General features: G+C 41.7%; 1 protein-coding gene across 1 annotated transcript in view; it reads left to right on the forward strand.

Moving 5' to 3' along the window:
• The first annotated feature begins 6,887 nt into the window (after positions 1-6,887).
• The window catches only part of STK32C (serine/threonine kinase 32C), a 128,458-nt gene continuing 109,146 nt past the window's right edge, over positions 6,888-26,199 (forward strand). The window contains exon 1 of the mRNA XM_044420092.1: positions 6,888-7,191. Within this exon, the coding sequence (XP_044276027.1) occupies positions 7,104-7,191 (88 nt within the window). The 5' untranslated portion in view covers positions 6,888-7,103. The remainder of the gene's footprint in view (positions 7,192-26,199) is intronic.

The raw sequence follows: 26,199 nt of genomic DNA on the forward strand, positions 1-26,199 counted from the left end.
GTATGGAATTCCAAGCCTCAACAGTTTCACAAGGACCATGGTTTTTTGAACCCTCACCCTAATAAATAAATACGTTTACATACATTTATAATATATACATGCAGAAAAGAAGGGAAATGTGAGGATAATACTGTTAAACTCCATCGTTGCTACTTTTTTCATTGCAGCCTTTCAACCTAAACAATAAAACCAAGAATAGGTCTTCATACTAACTATAATCATACTTTGAAATACCACTTTTTCATTTTGACTTCTGAAATCTGATGTTATGACCTTTTTTCAGTTTTAAGTATGTATTTTTGTCAGGGACTACTGGATTATTATTATTATTATTATTATTATTATTATTATTATGTACAGAAATACATATAATACTTGCTTTAAACACAATCTGGTGGAAAAGTAGAGTACAAACTTAGCAAATGACAAATATATATTATATTTAAATTGGAAAAGGGGAGGAGAAAATAAAATGAGCGTGCGAAGGGTTGGCAGGGCTCACCATCTCCTACTCGGGAGAAAGCCAAGAGAGACACGTCATAGGGAATGGAGAGATGGTGAAACCAACACGGGGGGAGGGGGTGGAAGGAGTGCCGGCAATGGGGAATTGGGCAGGGGAGCTTTGCGCCCAGCCCAGCGCTGCATCCTCAGGTGTGCAGGGGCTTCCCCCAGGAAAAGAGCAATGAGGGAGGGGGACAGATGGTGTGTGGCACCGGCTGTGTAAAGAGGAATGTGAGGAAAGGGAGGGGGAGGAGAACATGCCGTGGAGAGAGGAGCAATGGTGAAAGCAAGAGGAACAGGGTGGTAGGAGAACGGGGCTTGAGAGGCAAGAAGGCGACTTAAACCCCACTGGCTGGGGCAGAGGCAGGAGCCCAAGGGTGGACACAGCGCACCCTTCTCCCCTGGGAAGAGGGATCTCTGTGAGGGAGAGGTGCAGCCCAGGGAGAGTTGGAGAAGGGGAGAGAAAGTGCCCTGCAGTGTGCGTGTACAGAGAGGAGCCATCCCAGAAGAGGAGTGTGCATGTGAAAGCCGAGACTTTGCAAAAGCAGGCAGCAACGCCTGGAGGCGTTGCCAGGCAGCATTGGAGGCAACACTCCTTACACTAGCAGAGGAGATGGCCCCCTCCTCAACCGGGACTCTGTGAAAAGCAGCCAGGTAGCTCAACAGCATCTGTAGCCCTTAACCCATTAAAGGCATTGCTGACTAGGACTGTGTGTGTTGATGGAAGCAATGGAACAAGGGGTCTAAAGTTCCCCTCCCCACTGACTCTGCAACAGAGTACTACAGATTTATCACCAGGTGGCACTACAGTATGGTGGAACTGTGCAAATATGCTATGGTCTTGTTCATTTTCCCATTTCCAAATAATAGTGTTAACCAGCTGTGTTTCCACCTTTGAACAAACACCAGCTTCAGGCTGTTTCTCTCACAAAGCACTCCTTATTGTTGCCAACTGAAAATCATCAGAATAAGTTTCTAAACCTAGAAAGCAGTTTGTTGAACACAGTCTAATGATTACTTCCCAAAACTCTCCTTATGAGCATGTTTGTGCTCCATCCTTTCAGGAGGGTCCCACTGGAAGCAAGCTTGCCTCCTCTCTGCTCACTACTCATGTAACTGGGCTTCTTGTCTCTGCTGGCAAATTGCCATAGGATCCAGCTCTGAGAGGAGGGATTGATCTGCATCTGGGAGTTCCTCATTCCCCACAGCCTCTCCCACTGGTGGTCCGTACAAACTGCTCTCAGAAACAGTCCAGCATGGCAAAGTGGACAGTCTTGGGATAATCATCCCCTCCTCCTCCTCCTTTTGCATCCCAAGACCTTGAGCCAACCCATGCTTCTAAATCTCACTTAGACATTCCTCCTTCTCCTCTAAATCTGAACAAGCATCTCTTACACAGCTTGTATCCTGTGAGGACACTTGCCCACTTGCTCAAAGTTTTAAGGTTTGAAGTTACACACATTTAGATATTACAGAATTAAAAGAAATGCAGGTGGGGTTTTTTTGTTTTGCTTTTATTTTTCCTAAGAGAAAGAAAACCATTCCAAAGAGAAAACATGTTGATTTCTTTAAAAATACATATACCACAATCACTATAAATAAAGCACATACACCACAATCACAGCCTTGTAAGACTGTGAAGATATGCTAACCATCCCCTCTAAACAAACAGTGCGAAAAATACTTGAGATATGGATGGGACATTAAGTCTTAAATCCATAATAATGGAACAAGTCAATAACTAGGGCAGAGCAACAGCAAATACAGACTAATAGAAAGCCATGTCACTGCAGTTTAGCACAAAGTTATGAGATGGACAAACATTAATCTACTAATTTTCTTTTAATTCTGAAAATATCCGGAAAATAAAAACAGGTTATTAACATTTCTTTGGAATATCTTTTTCTCATACTAATAGGAAGGAATTGCAAAATGTGGAGATATTGGACAGTATTCTAGCTGACACTAGAACTAATGTAAATTGTTGTACTAGGTTTTCCCACAGGACCTGTTCTGCCAACATATACTAATGGTGTTGGAGTAGGTTACTTTTGCTAGTTCAACACAATTTATGTTAGTGGTACTGTTGAATAGGATAGAACTCTATGCACACATGCAGCAAATAGTCTCCTTTTAAATAATAGTGTTCATTTTTGGTTAGGGTTTCGGACAGTGCCGAGCATGCAAGTATTTGACTTTAAAAATGCTGACTTGGCATCTAATGAAAAGTGAGTTGAAATATTCTATTTCAGACAGCATCAAAATGGCCAACATAAATATGGCCACCCTCTTTCTCCCAATAAAATTTTCACGAGCACATGCCATTATTATCCGTTTGCTTTCTAAATAATGTCATGCCAATACAAATGATATCCTTTTGTTCTAAGCACAATCCTGAAAAGCACTGAGGAGTCTTTCAAACAGAACAGTGGGCAAGATGCAAGAATGGGCATTGAAAAATCAAGACTGGTTCTTTACCTTTTTTTTCCTAGCAAAAATTCAGGGATTTATCACCTATATGACAAACAAACAACAACCAAAAAGCTAATCTGCTGAAGTGTGAAAAGGGTTTTTCCTGTCATGACTATTTCCATGGCAAAAAAAGTTCTACCACCTTTGGGATAAAGTTGTGATAAGCACACAGCTTTTGCAAATCCCATTAAGCACAGTTTCATGACTGGCATGTTATGACAAGCCAGAATGAGGATTGAATTGTGGGTTGTTATTTTGTGCTTTGCATTATGGTTTAACTATGTGTGGTTAAATGTAAACAACCAGGAAGAAAATGTATTGTTTATTGTTTGGTTATGAAATGATGCACACAGTTGGGCCATATGCTTAGCATACCACCAAACGCTAAACATAGCAATGACTCGGAACCAAACCAAACCAACTCCTGTAACTGTTCTGCTCTCTCAAAGTGATATTTTAAGCTTCCTCTTCGGGTGGTAGCCCCAATTGCGCCACACAAAAGTTGGAAATATGCAGATGTACACCCCATAAGTCACAGGGGTTTAAGGAAAATATCCCTCAGACTATTCATGAATTGGGATACTAGCAACTTGCTCACTGACAGCAAAAATAACATTTTCTCCTTCCTCCTGTATATGGTGCACCTGTATAAAATACAGACAGACTAGCACAGAGAGGTATCCTTTCCACCCTAGCATTTCATACAGATTGCATAATTATTTCTGTTGATTGTATATACCCGTCCTCTTCAGAACTTTGGCTTCTTTAGTCACTGTGGGTGTTAGATTACCCTACTATAGCCTCAAAGCTAGTATTATCTCTAATAATTACAACAGTCCTGAATAGGCCACATTTTCAACTTGTATGCATTTTTGTTTCCAAACTGGCTGCTGTCATTTTATGACCTTTTGGTTTGCTGGTTTATGTATGAATATGAATGGTTAATTGAAGATAGCATTGTGTACATCTGATTCAATGCACTCTCTGCCATTAAAGCTTTTGTCACAATATATCAAGTTGTAGGAGTAGGCAACCTTTAGGCCAAGATATCTGGAGTGTCAGACTTCCAACAGCCCTAATCAGAATAGCCAATGGTGCAGGATCATGGAAGTTATACGCCATCTGGAGGACCATACATTGTCTACCCCAGTGTTACACTTGCAGAGCACATGAGTTTGGGGTGAGATTACTACAACAGATGAACACAAGCATCCCACTAGAATTTGTTCTAATTAGTTGTATTGCACCTCTTTACCTGGTATAGCATTGGAACTCAGCTGTAATGCTGGTATATAAAATTTGACAAATTTGACTTTAGGCTGCAATTCATTGCACATTTTAGACCCACTGAACTCAGTGTCCTTGTTAACAACCCCTCAAAAGTTAATTTGAACTGCAGTGTGAATTTATGAATATGTCACCCCCTTCATTCCTGCCAACCTTGCAGTTCGAAAGCATGCAAATGCAAGTAGATAAAAAGGTACCACTTCAGTATCTACTTTTTAACAGTGTTCTGTGCACTTTGGTGTTTAGTCATGCCGGCCACATGACCGCAGAGACTGTCTGCAGACAAACGCTGGCTCCCTTGGCTAGGAAACGGAGATGAGCACCGCCCCCTAGAGTCAGGCATGACTGGGCTTTAATGTCAAGGGGAAACCTTTACCCTTTAACCTTATCCCCTTCATATTTGGGGTTTGCTTTGTCCTGCAAACCCAGCTGATGAGAATTAGCTTAGATAACCCTTAGATAACCTATAGAATCTTTGCAGAATGCTACAGGGCATGCTCCAACCTGCTAGGCTAGCATGTTCATAATGGTGGCTGCCACTTGTTGCAGCTCCTTGAAGACAAATTGCCTCTGAGACTTAGCTTCTAGTGAGCATACGAAACAGCAGGCTGAACACAACTTCTTTCTGAGAGCCACAAAACATAAACTGTTCATTTCCTATGCTATCTGTTGGTGTTCCAAAAGCCCTAATCCCAGTCATTTGAATGAAAGATGAAGCAACTCTCTATTTGCCCAATTAAAGTGGTATTTTATTTAGCACCTTCTATTGCTGCTTGAAAGTTATGTATCAGTAAAGAACCTTTCATCTTTATTGTGCTATGTATCTATGATTTTTAAAAGATCTATATTAAGATGAGCAAGGCAATGCCACTGAAGACCAGGACACATATTAAACTAGCCTTCCAGATATGTTGCATTACAACTCCAAGTATTTTCTGCTGGCATATCTGGCTGGTGGATGCTTGGAGTTGTAGTTCAACACATCTGGATGCTGCCAGGCTACTTTAAACCCAAACCTTCCTCCCCCTTCCCTTTTAGGTTTTTTTTTTTTTTAATCCTACAGCATTCAATTTAAACCAACAATGAAATAAGAGGAAGAAAACTGCCATGAAATAATTAGTGTTGTTTGAAAGAAATGCAAGGTTTGTTAAAAAATGTGGTTATACAGACACCACAAGAGTTGCTTAAAATAGGGAAAATATTAAATTGCCTGGAGTACGCAATCATCCTGGAGGCTGAATTTAGCCTTCCTTTGCTATTTTCAACTTTAAAACATGGTGACAAATCATACTTCTTTGAAACTCTCTGTTAGGTACTGACACCAGTCCTGGTTCAGTTTCCTTCGGTGTTATATTACCTTTTGCTGGCCATTCAAAGTAATACTGTGGGGCAAGTCACCAGTCACCCTTGGCTTAATGAGTTCCAGTGGTCACTTGGAAGGATTTACATACTTTCTTGTATGTCTTATTTACTTCTTTTTCTTTCCCTCCAAATTAGTCTCCACCGAATTCAATGAAAGGACATGATAGCAAATAGGACTTAAGTTATTACAGCAACATCAGCTGAAGTTGTTGATTTTTTCCCAGATGACTAGCATGGGTGGAGCTGTTCTGGATCAGGCCAGTGGCATATCTCTAGAATTTTGTTCACAGTGTCCAACCAGATGTGTACGAAAAGCCTACATCCAACATAAGGGAATAATGTCCCCCTGCTCATATTCTCTAAAGCCTAGTATCATGGTAGGCATGTCATGAGTGGAGCCGGGCTGGAGTCGGGGAGGGGGGCGGGCGGGGAGCAGACTGGATGGCCCAGGAGGCCCTTCTGACTTGCTCTGTTTTTATGCTTCTACTAGTTAATACAATTAACAATTGTTACTATTCTTATTTCTCTTTCCTCCCTTCCCCCTATGGTCCCATCATATTTAGATATATTTACTAATATCCATCTGTTCCTTTGGACTGAGCACAGGAAAACAGAGATAAGTCTGACACTTTCACCTCTCCTCTATCAAAAGTGCCCCCGCCTCCAGCAAGCTGCATCGCGATGATCTCAGAAGGTTAAAGGTAATCTCCACCTTTGCGCATCCTCGAGCGCCACCTAGCCAAGATCCGGCGCACAGCCAGTCGCGATCACTTTCAGGGCACTCGCCTCCGGAGTCTTGCCTTCAAAACACACGCACAAGAACAGACCGCTCCAGATTGTTTGGGGGTGTGCCTAGTCCCTCAGCGGTGCCGTGCCTTCTTCTCTCTTTGGGAAAGTGCTGATTCTGTGGAGGCAGGGGGAGAGAAAGAGATTCGCGTTGCATTAAGGAAGCCGGAAAGATTTAGATTTTGGGGATTCTTAGGTTGGCATTTTTGGCTTTGATTTTGGTATAAGCGAGGAGATCTGGCGCTTCGGGGGTGGGGTCTCCGGTCTCTTTGTTGTAGAGGCGGCAGCAACTGTGGCGAGGGATCAGACCTGGCAGCAAGCGAGTGTTAAAGCAAAGGCTCTGATTCTTTTGTACTTGCAGTCATCAGCCGTTTGTTCGTTCCCTCTTCCTCCGCCTCTTCCAGCGTCATATGTGTCCACGCCGTGTAGGGGTGTTTCTGCGTGTGTGTGTGTGTGTGTGTGAGAGAGAGAGAGAGAGAGAGACAGTGAGAGAGAGAGAGACGTGAGGGTTGGCTGGGATGAGGAGCCACTCTCACACGCTACACACAGGCGTTACAATCGCGCGGGCACACACGCGCCCATAACAGATCCATCTTGAAGGCTTTCTTTTTCTCCCTCCTGCCTCTGTCTCCACTGCTGTCGCCGCGCCCTAATTCTCAGGACTTTTAGGGAATGCCATCTCGCCTCCTTTGCCAATGTTTCACTGGAGCAAGTGGAAGAAAAGGATGGGAGCCAGTACTTCCTCCTCTTCCAAAAGACCCGTGTTCGATGAGAAGGAAGATGGTGAGTACCGGCCACAATCCTGCGTGGGTGAATGATGATTTTTAATGATCCTTTAAACATTTAATTTGCCGTGCATTTCTAAGAAGTCTACCCGGAAAGTGGGGGGAAGGGCGGGGGCGACGATGGAGTGAGAAACGAGGCCAGGTCAGGATCTGCCACACAAGAAGATGCTTGCTACAAGGAAGGAAAGAAATGCGATCCTATAACTTGCCGCCCGCAGCAGTTAGGAAATTGAGACACGGATGAAATGGCAGGAAACTAAAAAGAGCTCTGGGGCTGAGACGCTGCAGCAGGCTGCCTGGAAATGATGTGGTCAGTTGCGGGTGCAAGATTGGGAAAGAGGCAATTTCAATAAGGGAGAACAAAATGAGTTGGGATTGGAATGTTCTGCCTCTCGGGGGCTAAAAAAGTCTTCCAATTTTCTATCGTGGTGTATTATGTGTTCATCAAGGAAGTGTTACTGATATATTATTTACCTAATAACTTACTTTCTTACAGGTGTAAACCGATTTAATGCATAAGTTTCTTTTCCCTGAAAACAAGACAATACTAAACCCATCAAATGCAGATCTGAAGCTGGTAATTTGCAAAGATGACCATTATATAAATGTAGGATTCTTTAAACGATACTTGGCCTCCCCATCCAAAACCCCAAGATTTCTTTTCTTTCAATTTGTCTCATGCTGGATAAAACCTTGAGGGGCTAATGGGATTATGCATTTGCACATGCTAATTGGAGGGGATTATAGAGCAGTACGCCACAGAGCTGTGAAGATTTGATAATGAGGATTAAGCTATATAGACCTCATATTCTCCTTTCTCCATTTCCTCTAATGCTACATCCCTTGGCTTACAGGTTGTGGAAACTGATTCTGTTTGATGGTAATGCTTTCTTCTTGGTTGTGCTTAACTGATTATCTCTGCATGGTTTTCCAGGCTGGGTTGAGTAGCTGAGAGAAGGCTGCAATGCTAGGCACCTTTCCTTGGGAGAAAGATCTCAGCTCTTAAATTAAACATGTGCAGAACTGGGCTGGGCAAGTCACAAGTCAGATCAGAGCTTGTGCACAATGACACATAATAACTGTGCTCCCTACATAACTACTTCAGCATATAAGGTGCATATTCTGTAATATTCTTTCAGTATGCTATTACTTACTGTTGTTCATTTATCTCTGTGACAAAAATGACAATAAATCACGGAGTGTGCTGAAGGAGTCAATTCACTTATGGTTTTGAGTACAAATGAAAATATAAAGTTCTAAAGAAAATAAACTTCTGCACAAACTAATAACTTCTGAAGCATCAAAATCATTTTAAAAAGAGTGCTAGCAAAATTATTTCCTAAGATAAATTTTTGAATGAAATTGATGTATTGTGTTTCCTGAGAATGTATTAGATTCTCCCCCACCCCCACCCCACACACAGTTTTTGGTTATTTCATTTTAAAAGTCTCCCTCTCAATAAAGCAATCAGTAAGTTTCTCTGAATTAGTAAGTGGTCAGACTATGTTTTATACCTGGAATGTCATAAATGAGTTGGGGAAGAGAAGGATCAAATATATTCAGGATCTTTATTTGAAATAGTAATCATTGTATCATGAAAAAAAAAATCAAAAGTTTTATATCAATCAAAAATCTGTCTAGCTGTGTGTGTGTCCCTCCCCACTCCCCTTATTCTCTTGCAATGTTTCCATTCTCTATCCTTGGTCATCATTAACTACTTAGCTGCTATGTACAGACCCCAGAGCTAAGAGGTTTAATTTATCACATGAGCTATTGTTCTGAGAGTTGTACTTGTTTCCTCATCTTACTTCTTGGAAACAACTTTAGAGTTCATCCAGATCTCATCCTGGATAAACATTAGGAAGCACTTGTGCAAGATGTAACTTTGTATTAAACGTTTCTGGAATTAGCTACTGTCCTATGGTTCTGCACTTACATTCACTAATATGAGTTCAAGTGATGCTTTAACATGTAGGAAGCTGCTGAATACCTACTCAAGACTGTCATCTAGCTCAACCTACACTGACTGGCAGAGACTAGAGTGCTGGTTATTGAACTTGGGTCCTTCGGCATCCAAAACAGATACTGTACCCCTAAGGCATGTCTCTCCCAACATACCATCTGGAAGCATTTAGCAAAACAGTAAAGAAAATATTTAACTTCTTTCCCTTGATTTGAAAATAAATGAATGGTTAAAATGTAATAGTAAGATGTAAGTCAGTCACATAAACCTGAAGTAGCATGCTAAGATCTGTTTTGTTATCCCAAAGAAGAGGAAGAAAAAGTTGTAAATTTTTTGGCTGAAAATGATGGGAATTCCAGTCCAGCACATCTGAAGGTATTTTTATTTATTTATTTATTAAAACATTTTTATGCCGCCCCATTCGCCGAAGCCTCGGGGCGGCTTACAACAATAAATTAATATAAACATTAAAAATCCAAAAAATACAATATAAAATAAGCCGCCCTGGCCAGATAAAATCAGTATCAGGTTGTAACATCTATTTTATGTAAGTTCTGCTTTCACATGGCATCTGTTTGTGGAGCCAACATTGCACTGCTCGCACTGATTGAGCTAATATCCAACACAATAGCCTGCTTAGTGCCAACTCTGGGGTCAATGCTATTGATACTCAAGAATGCACTCTAGCAATCATTCAGTATTAGAGAAGAATCCACTCAATTTTTTTCTTTGCAACAGAAAAGTGACCTAATGGCTTGAAACTGTCATAAGCACCTACAGCTGCTGAGGAGTTTGGGCAGGCAGAGGTCTTATACCCCTCCTGCTGGAAGGTTCCTGTGGACAGCTGGTTTGCCACTGTGTGAACAGAGTGCTGGACTGGATGGATCCCATATGGCCATTATTGTATTAAGTAGCTCTAGCCAAGATAACGAAGTAGTAGACTTGAAGAATGCATTTAACTGCATAGCTGTAGTATTCTATCTGTTACCTCCAGTTTACCATGCTATGAGTTTGCTGCAAAACCAGGCACCTTGGGTTTCTTTGTGTTTCCTCTAGGATTGTATTTCACTATACAAAGGGAAGTGTTAGGAGGGAGATAGTTGGAGTCAACCACAGCCTCACTTACAGGATGGGATGCCAGTGGAGAATCAGAAGAGTTCAGTGGTTCAGAGTTTGGCATCAAAGCCATAAAGAAACTCAGGTTGCACCCACATTGGCTTATTCACTGGGACAGCTCATTTGCTGTCCAATATGTACAAGCAGGGAAAGCAGGAGGAGAAGGCTCTTTCAGGAAGAAGCATAGCCTGGGCTCAGCCTGGCTACAGCAGATGAGAAGCTTTGTTCATTCCCAGTAGTTTGCCCAGCTTGACCACCAGCAGCACTAACATATGCATCTCCCCTTAGCTGTGATGAGCCAACTGGTTCTGAGGTGGTGCTGAAGGAAAGCGAGGCTGAGGAGCTGGTCAACTGGATGGTCTTGTGAGACTACATTGTCAGGTCCTTTTTCCCCCATCTCCTTTCTGGCTATTCTGAACTAATAGAAATTCAACCTTGTGCAAAGAAATTCATACTCTTCAGGCAGCAGTGTGTATGTTAGGGATAAGTGTTGGGTCTTAATTATGCAAAATAATTTTCACTTCCCTTTTTGCACAAGCAGATTAATGAGACAGTTTAGGATTAGAGTTCCAGTTGCTAGTCATTAAAGGGCTAGATGCTGGTGCCTGGAATTTAGCAAGCAAGTAACTAAAAGTCCAGGTTCATTATAGGGCATGAGTTGCTTTAAGCTATGGTAGATGGGGAAACCTTTGCTGGTTGAAGTCTGCAATCAAATCATATGTGTAGTTTCTAGAGAAGAAGCCCTGTTGAACTGAATGGGATTTCTTTGGGAACATCAGTGCAATAGGGAATATAATGCTATATTTGATACCATCTAGAAATACAGATATTGTTCAATTTTCATAGTGAATCAGGAACATCCAAGAGCCTTCAAGTAGAAAAGACCAGAGACATTGCCACTGACTCAATTTTCCATCTACAAAAGGGGACAAAAGTAATTAATTCAATCAAGAATAAAGAAATGAAACCTACCTGCACTTGGCTTCAGAAAGAGTCACACTCTAAATCATTCTTCCCCAACCTCATGCCTTCTGAATATTTTGGAGTAAAACTCCCATCAGCCCCAACTAGCATGATCAATGATCAGGGATAATGGGAGTTCTTAGTTTAAAATATCTGGAAGATGCCAGGCTGGAGAATCTACGTGAATAATTACCCACATGGTTTGTACAAATAAGGATTGCATCCACTGGAAAATTCTAGGCATTGCAGACTCCTCCAGCCTGGCTGAGAATGATGGGAACTGTAGTCCAAACCATTTGGGGGCCTTTAGATTAGGAACCAATGTGTACTATCTTTATATTAAGAAGTAGCTGTTTGGGGAAATGGCTCAGAGGCTTTTAAGCTGTTCAAAATAATTAACACTGAAGAATAATTAACATGAATTGTATTCTGAAGGTAGAATAAAAGTTTTGTTAGAGCAGCTGGTGCTCCAGAAATTGTCATCATTTTAATCGACGTGGAACTTCCTACATGCTCATCAAAACCTCACTGTGTTCTGTAATCCATTGTGGAGATAAGAGTAGCCAGAGCTGTAAGGTTTTCAGCTAATTCAGTCATACATAAATTTTACTATGCATTTTTTTTAAAAAAATACTTTAAAAAGAAAACAAGTCCCCAAATACCTTTTCAAATGATGAAATTTTTCTGGGAAGTTGTTTGTATGTCAAACTTGCCTTGTAATATTTTTCTAAAGCTATTAACATTTCATTAAAAAGATTATTAGTATTGCTTGCTTTTCTTAAACACACACATTGCTTGCTAGTGTATCCAAAAGCAATTACAGCATTGTTCTGGTGTGCTCCTATTTACTGGCACAGCATGGTTGCTATGGAGACCACTTAAGACATTTTGGGGACTTCCTTAAATAAAACATCAATTAATTTACATTTGCTGGGAGAGAGATTGTATTATGTAATATGTGTCCACATTATGATCAAACGATGCAATGTTTTTTAAGAAAAGTGAGACAAAGAAACAAGAATGGAAGGCACAAGAGCCTCTTTGTTAAAATGAAAAAATGGGGGAAGGGGGAATGCAGGTGCTGAGACCATGGCTGATGTACACGCAAAAGTATTATGTTGATTTGTTGTTGTAGGATGAATAGACCAGTCTTCCCCAACCTGGTGCTTTCCAGGGGAGGGGACATGTGAAGCCAGCAGCTCCTCAGCTGGGTTATTTTTTATTTATTTATTGCTCCACAGTGGAGATGACTGGAAACAGGGCATAAGTTCCACTGCTGTCTAGTCTGCTCAGGGGTAGAAACCCATTCTAGGAGCAATCTTGAGCACCTACCATTTCTCTTCTGTCTTCCTGATAGCCAAGCAACAAAGGAAAAGTGGGTTCAAGGAGGTGCAGACACTGGTGGTCAGGCAAATGCACCCGAACCTGACTGCCTTTTCAGCAGTTCTTCAGTCTTTTATGTCACTTCCCTGGTACAGATGGAAATCAGGTTATTAAGAGGAACAGGGGATGGTGACCACCCACTGCCACTAGCAGTACAATGCAAACTGGATGCTCTTACTGGTTTGTTTATTTATTTATAAAATTTGTATGCTATCCAATTACTTGTGTCTCTGGATGGCTTACAACATAAATAAATTGACCACCCACACTGGCTGCAAAATAAAATACAACAATAAAAATCAATATTAAAACATATTAAAATGGATTAAATAAAAAGGTCTTGACCTGGCACCGAAAAACATATAATGACGGCACCAGGCAGACCTCTCTGGGGAGCGCATTCCATAGTTGGGGCGCTGGTAAAGCCAGCTCTCAAGAGAACTCCAGGTGAAGGGGGCTTCCAAGGGTAGGTGGGTCCTGCTGCCAGTCCAGACCCCAACACTGTGTGGCATTCTATCCTGACCTCCATGTGTAGCCTCTGGACTAGTGATGAAGGACAGCCTAAGGGCAACTGGCATTTTGGATGGTATAGGAAACCTATACACAGAACTCTATGCATATGGGTCTACCCTTTTTTAGACAGTCATATTCAACACATGGATGTTGAGCAGAGCCAGGGTACCACATGTTGTCAGTTGTTGGCAGGTGCCAACATTATGGCCCTTCTGCCACTTCTCTATGTGGAGCCCTGTTATTATGGATAACGCAAGAAAAGGGCTCCAAATTCCCTTGCCGTATAGGCGCCTTTAGAATGTGAGTCCATGTGTCCCTTTACTTTCACCTGCTTTCTCCTAGAAGTCAGATGCTTCTCACTCCAACTTCTCTAAGGTGTAATCTAGTGTTAGCATAAAGCTGGTATCCTGGTTCTGCTAGGTCAAGCAAAGGATTAAGATTGTCACTATTAAGTGTTATACAGTGGTACCTCAGCTCATAAACTTAATCCATTCCACGACTCTGGTTGCGACCCGAATTGGTTGCAACCCAAGTCAAATTTCCCCATAAGATTCAATGTAAATAAAGTTAATCCATTCTGTAAATATTTTTTAATCACAAAAATTTGAAGCAAAGTAACAAAGAACAACAAAGTATCAAAGTACAGTACAGTAGAGAACACTAACCTAGGTGGGGAGGAGGTTATTGTTTGGAGGGAGAGTCCAAACCATAATCGTGTGATAGCGATCGTGCTTGGGGAGGGGGGTGGAGATGGGCCTGATCATGGTCATGCTCGTGCAGGAAAGATGGGTGCAATTGTGATCATGTTCATGTGGCAACACGGCCGCAATTCGCGAACTGAGGCGAAATTTTCCCGAAATTTCTGTTTCCAACCCATTTGGCTGTGAACTGAGGCGTTCATGAGCTGAGGTGCCACTGTACATGTGGTCCAAACCTAGCAGGAAACTGACACTCAGGGTTACCCCATGATGATGAACTTGGTGGCCTCAAAGCATTGGGAGATGGGCCAAGATCAGGGAAAAGAGAAGCTCTTTGGTTCCTCTTTGGGGGTTCCATTCTGCTTTCCTGGCTGCCATACATGCTGAAGAGTTCTGTGATGCTTTGCATGCTACAACACCATGGAAGTTAGCTATTCTCTCTCTAGATTAGAGGAGGGTTTGCTTTGTTGTTTTTGGGTCCAAGGGATACAACAAGACCCTAGGACTGAGGGTTGTTTGTTTGGCTTGATCTGCAAACTGCTGCTTTCCAATTTCCCCATCCCTTCCCCATTTTACTTTGTTTTATCCTTTTAATCACAATGTTTTATCTTCCTCCACCTTTATGCTTTATGCTTTTGATAAACTTGTCTTGTTCTCCATGCTTGGGTGATTGTGTGCTAAATCCAGTGTTTGGTCTGGAAATTGAGGGCCAGGAAATTTATGGGAGAGTTGGCACAGTAGGTTGGGGGAATGGGGAACCCTTGGCAGATTTTTGTTACATCTAGATCTTCTCAAACCACTACCAGCCTGGGCTTTACCATCTGGGAGCTCTGCTAGTGTTTGCCGTAGACCAAAACAACGTTCAAGTGTGTGAAGAGAATTATTCATTTTCTTCAAGAATTTTTATCCTGCTCCTCAGTATCCTGGAGCAGCTTACATAGATGCAAGTCCCTGCAAACTTACAGTCTAAAAAGGCATGACATGCAAGGTAAAAAAAATGGGGAGAGAAGAGGAAAAAAATGGAATAGCTATTCAGCTGGGCCAGTGCAATGGCTCTGACTCATCTCTCTTCTCCCTCTGTTATAGCTTTCTGGAACAGCTGCCAGTGGCAACAGTAGAAGCAAAAGAAGCCTTAATGGGCATTAGGATATGAACTCTGCAGAGTGTGAGACTTCTCAGAGTTAACCAGCCCATTCAATTCCTTACCCTTCACCAAAACAAGCAATTGGCTTGATAAGGGAACTATTTTAGAAGAAATCAATAAAACATAGCTCTAGACCATTGTAGCGGTACCATGTAGTCCAAAACATCTGCTTCTTTGTTTGTGCTCTGAGCTGATTTGTGTCTGTTTTTACTTTTAGTTTTATTCATATTGTTGCTTCACAAACACATGTGGTAGGTCACATGGACTATCTTCATGTTCACCCTGGTAAAATTCTAGGGTAAATCTTCCCAAAGCAGATTATATAATGATTCAGTTGGCATGATCAAAACAAGCCACAATGGCCTGTTGTTGGGTCATTTGAGGGTTGTTTCTCCCTCAAATCATGTCACCTGGGTTCAGAGGGTTGGTAGGTAGGCTGACAGAACAAAGCATGCACCATCAATTTAAACAAGACACCACAATATATTAACTGTGAGAACTAGCCTAATATTTCAGTGTGCTCAGGCCCAAACAAATGGTGAACTGGTTTTGTACTGTCATGCTGACTGGGGTGCTTAACTCCAAGAATACCTCTGGTTAATAGGAATGAGATAAAGGAAGAACAGGGTTGACCTTGGAACCTGGGCTGTGCAGGAACCCTTGGCTTATTAATATTTTTCAGGATGTTGAGGGCCAAGGGGAGCTCTTGATACCCTAGAGCAGGGTTGAATAGAAGGTAGTTCTGAATCTACTTTAAAGCCCTTGGTGATTTGCAGTCAATGGCAAAGCATTCTGAATCCCTGCTGTTTGCAGCAGCAAAACAAAAAGGCTCCTCCTTTCTAAATTAGGTTGCTGAAATGAAATAAAAATGATGGGAAGAACAGGAAGGGGATTTCCTCCCATAATGGAAACATTTTCTTCATCTGACACCCTGTTATTTAATTCTTCTAGAAATTGTTGTTGATAGTCGTGAAGTCATGTCCAATCCATTGCAACCGCATGGACAACATTCCTCCAGACCTTCCTGTCCTCCACCATCCCCTGGAGTCCATTTAAGCTCACGCCGACTGCTGCAGTGATTCCATCTAGCTACCTCAATTCTCTGCCGTCCCCTTCTTTTGCTGTCAATTGTTCCCAGCATTAGGCTCTTCTTCAGGGAGTCCTTCCTTCTCATTAGGAGACCAAAGTATTTGAATTTCATCAGTATCTGGCCTTCTAAAGAGCAGTCAGGGTTGATCTCCTCTAGGACTGACTGGTTTGATTGCCTTGCAGTTTAAGGGACTCGCAGGAGTCTCCCCCTGCACCACAATTCAAAGGCCTCAGTTCTTTGGCGCTCAGCCTTCCTTTTGGTCCAACTTTAGCAGCCATACATTGCAACTGGGAAAACCATAGCCTTGACTATACACACTTTTGTTGGCGGGGTAATGTCTCTGATTTTTAGTATGCTGTCTAGATTTGCCATAGCTTTCCTCCCAAGGAGCAAGTATCTTTTAATTTCTTGGTTGCAGTCACCGGCTGCGGTGATCTTGGAGCCCAGGAAAATAAAATCTGTCACTACTTCCATTTCTTCCCCATCTGTTTGCCAGGAAGTGAGAGGACCGGATGCCATGATCTTAGTTTTCTTAATGTTGAGTTTCAAGCCAACTTTTGCACTCTCTTCTTTCACCCACATCAAGAGGCTCTTTAGTTCCTCTTCACTTTGGCATTAGAGTGGTATCATCTGCATATCTGAAGTTGTTAATATTTCTCCAGGCAATCTTAATTCCAATTTGTGATTCATCTAGCCCCGCCTTTCTCATGATGTGCTCTGCATATAAGTTAAATAGGCAGGGCGACAATATACAGCCTTGCCGAACTCCTTTCTCAATTTTGAACCAATCAGTGGTTCCATGTCCAGTTCTCACTGCTGGTTCTTGACCCTCATACCGGTTTTTCAAGAGACAAATAAGATGGTCTGGTACTCCCATCTCTTTAAAAACTTGCCACAATTTGTTGTGATCTACACAATCAAAGGTTTTAGCATAGTCAATGAAGCAGAGGTAGATGTTTTTCTGGAACTCCCTAGCTTTCTCCATGATCCAGTGTATGTTGGCAATTTGATCTCCAGTTCCTCTACCTCTTTCAAACCCTGCCTGTACTTCTGGTAGTTCTCGGTCCACATACTGCTGGAGCCTAACTTGTAGGATTTTGAGCATAACTTTGCTAGCATGTGAAATGAGTGCAATGGTGCGGTAGTTTGGACATTCTTTGGCATTGCCCTTCTTTGGGATCGGAATGTAAACTGATCTTTTCCAATCCTGTGGCCACTGTTGAGTTTTCCAAATTTGCTGACATTGAGTGTAGCACTTTAACTGCATCATCTTTCAGGATTTTGAATAGCTCAGCTGGAATACTGTCACCTCCACTAGTTTTGTTGTTGCTCAGACTTCCTAAGACCCATTTGACTTCACATTCCAGGATGTCTGGCTCGAAGTCAGTGACCACCCCATCGTGGTTATCAAGGATGTAAAGATCTTTCTTGTATAGTTCTTCTGTGTAATCTTACCACCTCTTCTTAATCTCTTCTGCCTCTGTTAAATCCCTGTCATTTTGGTCCTTTTTCATGCCCATCTTTGCATGAAACATTCCCATCATATCTCCCATTTTCTTGAAGAGATCCCTAGTTTTTCCTATTCTATTCTTCTATTTCTTTATACTGTTCATTTAAGAAGGCATTGTTATCTCTTCTCTGAAATTCTGCATTCAGTGGGGTGTATCTTTCCCTTACTCCCTTGCCGTTCACTTCCCTTCTTTCCTCAGCTCTTTGTTAAAGTTTCCTCGGACAGCCATTTTGCTTTCTTGCATTTCTTTTTCTTTGGGATGGTTTTAGATGCTACCTCTTGTACAATGTTGTGAACCTCCGTCCATAGTTCTTCAGGCACTCTGTCTATCAGATCTAATTCCTTAAATCTATTTGTCACCTCCACTGTATATTCATCAGGAATATGAGTCAGGTCATATCTTAGTGGTCTAGTGCTTTTTCCTACTTTCTTCAACTTAAGCCTAAATTTTGCAACAAAAAGCTCATGATCTGAGCCACAGTCAGCTCCTGGTCTTGTTTTTTCTGACTGTATAGAGCTTCTCCATCTTTGGCTGCAGAGCACATAGTCAATCTGATTTCTGTGTTGACCATCTGGTTATGTCCATGTGTAGAGTCATCTCTTGGATTGTTGGAAAAGAGTTATCTAGTAATACTGTGCTGGAAAATTAGATGTATCTTACTTGCATGCATTATCTTGTTGAGATGAAAACTTAAGTAACTATGGGGCTTCAATTCCTGAACAAAGTTGGGTGAGTGCATCTCGGTGTTGTGGAACAGGACCACAACTACTAATTCTCAGGGGATTCTGATTCCTTGCCCTCCAAGAAGGATCCAGAGTTAAAAGTTTAGGAAGAGGATTTGGTCTAACAAAGCGTCAACAAAACTGCTATCATCTCAGGACCTAGTTCTTCAGAAAGGACCCTAGAATTGCCCTTCCTGCTTTCACAAGAGCTTGCTTTGCTATCTTCAGGCTCTGAGGACTCCAGCCACATCCTCTCCCACATCATATCTAGAAATGTATGAGCATTTCATTTCAGTTTATTTTTTATCAGGATTTACTCAGTTTGTACCTTCTGGACTTTAATGGATGGATGTCATGCATGCTTATCTACAGTGTGTGAATGAGGCTGGTGCTGCTAGTTTTGGTTCAACCGGAAGACTGAGAATCAAGCAAGTGCGGGGGCTTTGCGTAGGCAGCAGTGCTGAGGCAGTGTCCACTGTTCAAGAAACACAGGTATAAAGTTACCATATTGCTTTCCCTGAGCCAGAACCTCAATGATGTACACACAAAGGCACATCTACACAGTTATATTCTTTTCAGCGCCAGGTCAAAACCTTTTTATTTAATCGTCATTTTAAAAATTAGTATTTTAACATTTTAACAGTCACTTTTGATTTTGATTTAAATTTGTATTGGTATTATGTTATTTATTTATAGATATGTTTGTTTTATTGTATTTTGCTTTTAAGGATTGTAAGCTGTCCTGAGATGCCATGCATAAGGTACAGCATACAAAAGTTTTAAATAAATAAATAAATAAATAAATAAATAACAGATAATTAAACTTTTTTTTTGGAGGGGGAGAAGCTGAAAGGAAGAAAATAGCTATGATGGCTGAAAAATGATTCTCAATGATGATAGTGCTGGGGGAGCACTGAAGGTAAGGTGGTTCTCTCTCAGAGTCCTCTGTGATGCTCATGGGGGGACTGAGGGGGAAGGAGGTGGAGCAATCTATAGTAAGCCAAATCATCTGTCAGGTTCACAACAACCAACCCATCATGACTTCTTGCCAGGGTTGGTTATTGTGGTGCTTGCACTCACCCACTTGTGGTTAATTAGCCATGGTGGGTTGCTATGTCATCCCAACCAGAATGTCTCCCTCAGGGCGGTTTGGTCTGGGGCAACTAGCCAACCTGCTAACCAATGGCTGGTTCTAGGCGTTGTTGAACCCACAATGGGTTGTCATTATCATAGATTCTGGGATGTGGCAAGCTAGCTGCTTGGAACAAAACTCGCTTGACACTCTTGCCAAGCTTGCCTGGATGACTGCCACTGAGAGCCACTCTATCAATATTTTGGAGCTACCATGCTGGTTAGTTAGCCTTCTATAATTTTTAAAATGTTTTGGTGGCACAGATGTGTGCAATTTTGTTCATATGTATACATAAAATGTTCAGGTCCTTCATGGGTTAGTGTTTATAGCTACCTCAAATATGCAGCCTTGCCATATCTACAGTTAACATGCAGTAGGCAACAAACATGGCAGTTGTTTGGACAATGCTACTTAAAGGTTGCTTTGCTCATTCTTGGCAGCTGTGAATTGATGAGCTGTCTGTGCAAAGCAAAGCAAAGAATATTTTATCCACAAGGGGATGGCATGTACATAGTTCATGGACTCTTCCACCTTTTTTATACTTCCCCAAGGCTCTGGAATGGAAGCTTTCTCCATTTCATGAGCATCTTCTTTTGATACTTCTTGAAAGAAAGGTTTCTTTCAACCTATCTAGCACATCTGTCTCTCTCATTCTCTCTTTGAGGGGGAGTGGTGGACAGGGAAATATATACAAATTTCATAGCTTCATATTTCTCTTTCCATAAAAAAGAAAAAATGCTCACGTTTAATTGAAGTGCTTCAAACCTGCTGAAGTGCCAAAAACGCACTGCTATTTTTAACCAAACTGGGGCATCACATTGGTGCATCACCGTGGTTCAAAGCTGCTGTGCTAGGAACAGGTGCTATAGCAACATCAGTAACAATGACTGTCTAGCACAACAGTGTTGATTATGGGGAGATGAATCAAAGCAGAGCTGGGAATGACATGTCTGTGCTCTGATCTTTTCTTTCAGGATGAAACACCCAGCCTTGCTGCATGGTGCAAATGCACTAAGGGTGCCTCATCTGTTTTTTAGAGGAGAATGTTCTGCCTGTTGCTTGGGATCTGCTGGTCCATGGCACTTGATATATCCAGACAATGATGCTTTGCTTAGGCATTAGTGATTCTACCATCTTTGGGATGCTAAGGAGGCTTTACACAAGTGATGTGACTGCTTGGGCATTCTTCTTCATGGTCATCTCTACAGGGTCGTCTTTTCCTTGCGTCATTATGCAGAGTATTCAATGTGGCATCTGGTTTGCACCCTCTATCTACCCCATAGGGGGAGTGTCAACATCAGGAAAGTAGAGGAAGCTGCCCTTCAGTCTTGCAAATCTGTTGAGATGTGATTGGGATTCAAGTGTTGTAAATTTATTTTATTTTATTTTATTTGTATCCTGCCCTTTACAGTGTCTCAGTGCTTCCACCCGCTTTGAAGTATGCAGATACCATGCCCATTTCATCCTCAGAACCACAGATGGCACTGAGAAACAGAGGCAGTCTCTCCTCCTCTTCATTATTACCTCATTACCTCATTGCATTATTACAGCTGAAGCAGGCACCATGCACAGAGCATAAATGGTAACTCTAAAGTCTATTCTCATCTGTCAGGCCCTGAAAATTGTAATCTCATGCATGTTTATATCCCCACTGAAAACAACAGGCCTTAAGTCTGAGTAAACTTCCTTAGGACTGGACCAACATGTTCCATAGGAGTGAGTAAACTTCCATAGGATCAAACCTCTATCTTTTGTTCAATCAGTGCCATGCATCAGATTCTTGCAAAGACCCAGATGATGCTTGCATTAAAATAATTGAATAGTTGCATTAAAATGCTGATTCTTAGGATAAACTAGTTAGTCCCTGAGTACATGAAAAATTATCACTGTCTGTCTGGGGCACTGATAATGGGGGAAGGAAGTAGAAGCAGGAAGGTTTCAAATTGATCCTGCTATCACTCATTTGGTCACTTTCCACTTTCATTTTGTCAATGAAGTTATACAAAAGAGACTTTCCTGACCAAGAGCAATGATATCTTCTTGTGAAAAACCTTGCAGACAGTCAAGGAGGCAAGAGAAGAAAATAAGCTCTTCTTTTTGGTTTGTAGAATGTGTTATTTCTTATTTTGTTATGTACTGCTACAGGCAACATAAATGAACAATATGCATCAGAAAATAGGCACATGCAGCGCTTTAATACCACAGTGATCCATTGAATCTTCCCAGTTGCTTAGAAATTAGCGTGTTTTGTAACTATACTGGGTATAGTGGTGCATGTTGCAGCTTCCATCTTAAGCTCCCTCTTCCACCTCTTGTCTATAAGCTGGGAGAAGATTGGAAGAGCCATGGTCTCTGCTCTCCATATGCTTCATAAGGACACAGTTGGGAGGCAGATTGAACAGAAGACATTGCACCAGTATCACAGAGAGAAGCAAATGGCAACAAAATAGTTACATTCAGTCTTATTGCCAGCATATCCATCACCCTTTTTCTTTCCTCTTTGATGCATTGCTCCATCAAAGTCACATAAATTGACTTTGCATGTGGAATGTCCAATGGTCAATCCCCAGCATTTCCAGCAGGAACTGAAATAATCTTAGCCTGAAATGCTGGAAAGCTGTTGCCAGTTAGTGTCAAAAATATGGGTGGACCATTGGTCTGATGAAGAATAAGGCAGCTTCCTGTGGTGAATGTGGTAAGAACACTAGCTCTTACTGGAGGGTGTGATGGGGCAGGAGAATGACAGGTTCTTCATGATGCAACAGTGTTGAAGTACAACCACATACTTTCCTCTGTATAACTGGTAGCCACACGAGAAAACAAGGAACATACTCAGGAAAAAAGGTTAGGGTATGAGTAAAGAATAGTATCTCTCATCTTCTCTCATAGGTTCCATTTGTAGATATTAATAGCCAACAATAGAGAGGAGAAAAAGAGATTTTAGATGCCTATTAGAAATATTTATTTAACCTAACACACTTTGGAAAATATTAAACACTGTTGACATGTTGTATTACTCCAAATGTTCTCAAACAAATCCATTGCATAGTACAGTTGTAATGAGCAGCTGCCCCTGAGTCCCCACCTCCCAGAGGCTGGCAGGGTTCACTCTCTTGCCCTGCTTCCTTGGATCCCAAATCCCAGGGCCAGACACTGGATTCAGCACATGAACTGGAGGAAAAACAGATTCATTAAAAGACAAAATAGACAATATAGGAGTGAAGGAAGATTGTTTTGTTTTCACTATTTCCATGTTCCTGAAAATACTTCTGAGATTGTTGTTGCCAGCTTCATAACAGCAGCAAACATTCCAAGTCTTCACTCAATCTTTTTGGAGTAAGGGTATCTAGCATTTAAGTCCAAAATGATTCCCTTCTGGGAATTAACTTGCTATTCAGTACATGCAGTTTTTGAATGGCCCCAAAAGTCAGTTCTCCTATCAGATGTTGTAAAAAGTGGTTCACACAGTGGGCCCCAGATCTCTGATTGTGCATATATTGATTTGTTCACTAAAGCATTTCCTAAGTGCTTTTTGTGTCTGACCAACATATATCTTGTTGTGCATTCATTTAATTGCATAAACCATATGAATACCATTACAGGGAAACAATGTTTGAATGCAGTGCTTTTTGTCTGCAAAATTTATAAAAGTATGACATTTTTAGTATGTTTTCAGTATGTATAGTGTCCACATGGTGATGTCTTTCAAGGCAAAACATTGCCCAACAGCAGAAACGGACAGAGATCTCATTGCCAGCTGCCGTGCCAGAAAAATAAACTCAAAAAACTAAATATGGCTCTCAAGCCTTGGCTTGGCCACTCCTGACATATAAGAACATAATAAAACACAACATAAAACTTTTTTAAAGCAAACAAGCAAACAAAAAATTCTACAGAAGAGAACAACAAACAGAAGAGGAGGTAAAAGGTCTGAGAAAATTATCTTATAACTCCCTAGACAGCATGTAAGGGGGCATTGGATTGAAACAGAAAGTGAGTCAGAAGGGGTTGCCCAGGACATCTAGTCTGACCCCTGGCTCCAGCTCTATTCATGAAATCCCCAACATGTGGCTGTCCAATCTTTCCTTGAACACCCTCACTGACAGGCCCCCCACCACTTCCCATGGAGGTTAATTTCATATCCTAGGGGTTCTAACCATCAGGAAGTACTTCCTGACATCCAATCTTCCCAGTTCCTTGAGCTTTGCCTCATTGGATTGTGTCCTTTCCTCCGCTGTGCAGGGGAGAATAGGACATGGCCCTCTACCGTGTGACAACCCTTCACATACCTGTATGTCACTATATGATCCCCTTGGAGTCTCCTCTTGTCTAGCATGAAAAGACCCAGCTCTCTCAGATTCAGATACTCAGATTTGGGATCAGAGACAGCACTTGAATGTGGAAGTGGGATCTGCACTGTGATCCGCTTCCTCACCTCACAGACAGTGTGGAGAGGATCTCATTGGTTGTTTCTTCAAGGCTGGGAAAATGACCTCAGAATAATGGTAAGAGGAACATTTTCAATGGTGAGGATACTGGGGATCACCTGTGTCCTGATGGCATTCCAACTTCCTTCTCCCCACAACACCTCAACATGACAACCATCCAATTAAAATGCAGAATAGGAAGAACTAGGAAGCCGTGATTGCCTCTGTTACTGTTCCTGCTCTGCACTGGATTCTCATAAACCTAAGATTTTGGAAGCTTTCAAGTTTCAAAAGCAAAATTGATAGGATGCCTTTAAAAAAACAGAAGGACTACGAAGACAGGGATTTGCCTATCACAAAATATGTGCCAGGTGAGCCTCTTAGCAATGGAAAATCCAAGAATGGTGTACCAGCACTAGAAAGGCTCTCTCTAGAGTTGACACTGGTCTTACCTAAATGTTGTAAAAAGGAGAAAAGGCATGTTTCTCTATGCAGAGAGAAGCAATTCAAGAAAGTTGGTAGAAAGAAAATGTTATAGTAGTCAGAGCTAGTAGGATATTCCTATGATCATTATTATTTGGGGTAGTTCTTATTCATTAGCCATAGAAATGATCGAGCCTAGACTAAGCACTATCATTTGATTTCAGAAGTAGCAGATCAGAGAAGTAATAATAATGAGTTATTTCATTGCTCTTTGACTGGAGCCCAGGCTTCTTTTGTTTTTCCCTGAACTGAACTACCTTTCTGCATCCCTTCATGAGAGGCAGTCAAATCACAGCATTTCTACTCAGCTTTCTCCCCAAGCAGACACCAGAGAACTTGTACCTACTGAGCCACCAGCTTCATGTCTGTGACCTAAGGAGGTTCTGGACAGCCCACAGCACAACAGCCTCCTCCATGCATGTCACCTCTATTTATCTTTGGCTGCAGCTGAACCAGGAGGGCTCCCCAGGAATAAACAACACACTCTGCCATGAAAAGCCACTTGCTATGGCAGTGTTGAGTTTTGTTACAATTTAATATTTTACTTGTGAACCACCACTATGACAATGATATAGAGAGAAACTGCAAGGCACCCCAGGACACTGCAATCAATCTCAACCGCAGACAGAACTCAGCAAAGGGACTGGCTGGGTAATTTTAGCATGGAGACTTTAGATCCACCTGGGAATTTTTCCTTTTCATCACAATGCCGGGAGGGATTAGTGTGTGCTGGGATGTGGAGGCACATTTGAAGCATTGCTTTGAAGAAAGCTGAGGCAAAAGGGTAGTGCACTATTTTGCAGCAGGGGCTCATGCTACTTAAGCTGTCTTGAAAACATCCATGCTGCGGTTTTAAATGTTCCTCTTAGGTGAAGGAGCTCAATAGAATTCATGCTATGGAGGAGTCTTCTCTCACTCAGTTCCCTCCAAGTGTTGAGCTACAAGTACCAGCAATCCCTTCCCCCAGCAAGCATGCTGGGAGTTTTAGCCAGACACATCTGGGGAGCACCAGGTTGGGGAAGATTGCTATAGAATAATATAAACCAATTAAATTGAAAGTTCGTGAGGCAAACCAGTCCATCTCACCTCAAGCTGCTGTCCTAGAAACTGGTTTTTTAGAACCACTTGTAATGGAAGAAGAGAGGCTGCAAGATCCAGAAAGTATCAGTGGGGAGAAACTCAGGAAATCTGATGTGTCCTGGAGCATCTACTGAGGAACAGAGCCATAGAAGATCTAGGTGGGCTTCCTTTGAATATTTATTTAACTATATTTATGAATTATTTTCATTAAACAAATTGCTAAGTTGTATATGAGAAATACGTCTTCATACAGAAAGCAAGATGGGAATGCCTGTTTAAAAAGGTGTGTGTATAGTAGGCACTGAAAACCCAGAAGAGTTGGCATCTGTCTAATTTGTAGTAGAAGGCAGTTCCAGATAATGGGACTTATGATACTGATTCCAAGCCATGATGAACCATCGAGTACCACCAGGAGCTTGGGTACCACCAGGAGGTTATCTCCTCTTTAGCACAGCAGCTGAGCAGCCCAGTAAGAGATCAAGTAATCTCTTAGATATCTAGGTCCTGAGTCTAGAGTTTTTCAGAAGATGTTGTAGCAGCTGTCACCAGTCTGGAACAGAAAAATTTAAAGCAGATGCAGTGCAACAACAGCACTGGCTGCAGTTAATATTTTGGGTCTTGGTGAGATACCTATAACACCCTAAAGACCCTGAAATTAGGGAATGTCTCCTCCCAAATGAACTCACATGCTTATGCAGATGGACAGTATATCCTGGGTCTTCATGCCCCATGAGGTAAAAGTTATAAGGACCAGGAACAGGGCCTTTACAGCTGAGATCTT

This window comes from Varanus komodoensis, unplaced genomic scaffold (genome assembly GCF_004798865.1).
Source record: "Varanus komodoensis strain SLA01 unplaced genomic scaffold, ASM479886v1 scaffold11, whole genome shotgun sequence".
Lineage (NCBI taxonomy): Eukaryota > Metazoa > Chordata > Lepidosauria > Squamata > Varanidae > Varanus > Varanus komodoensis.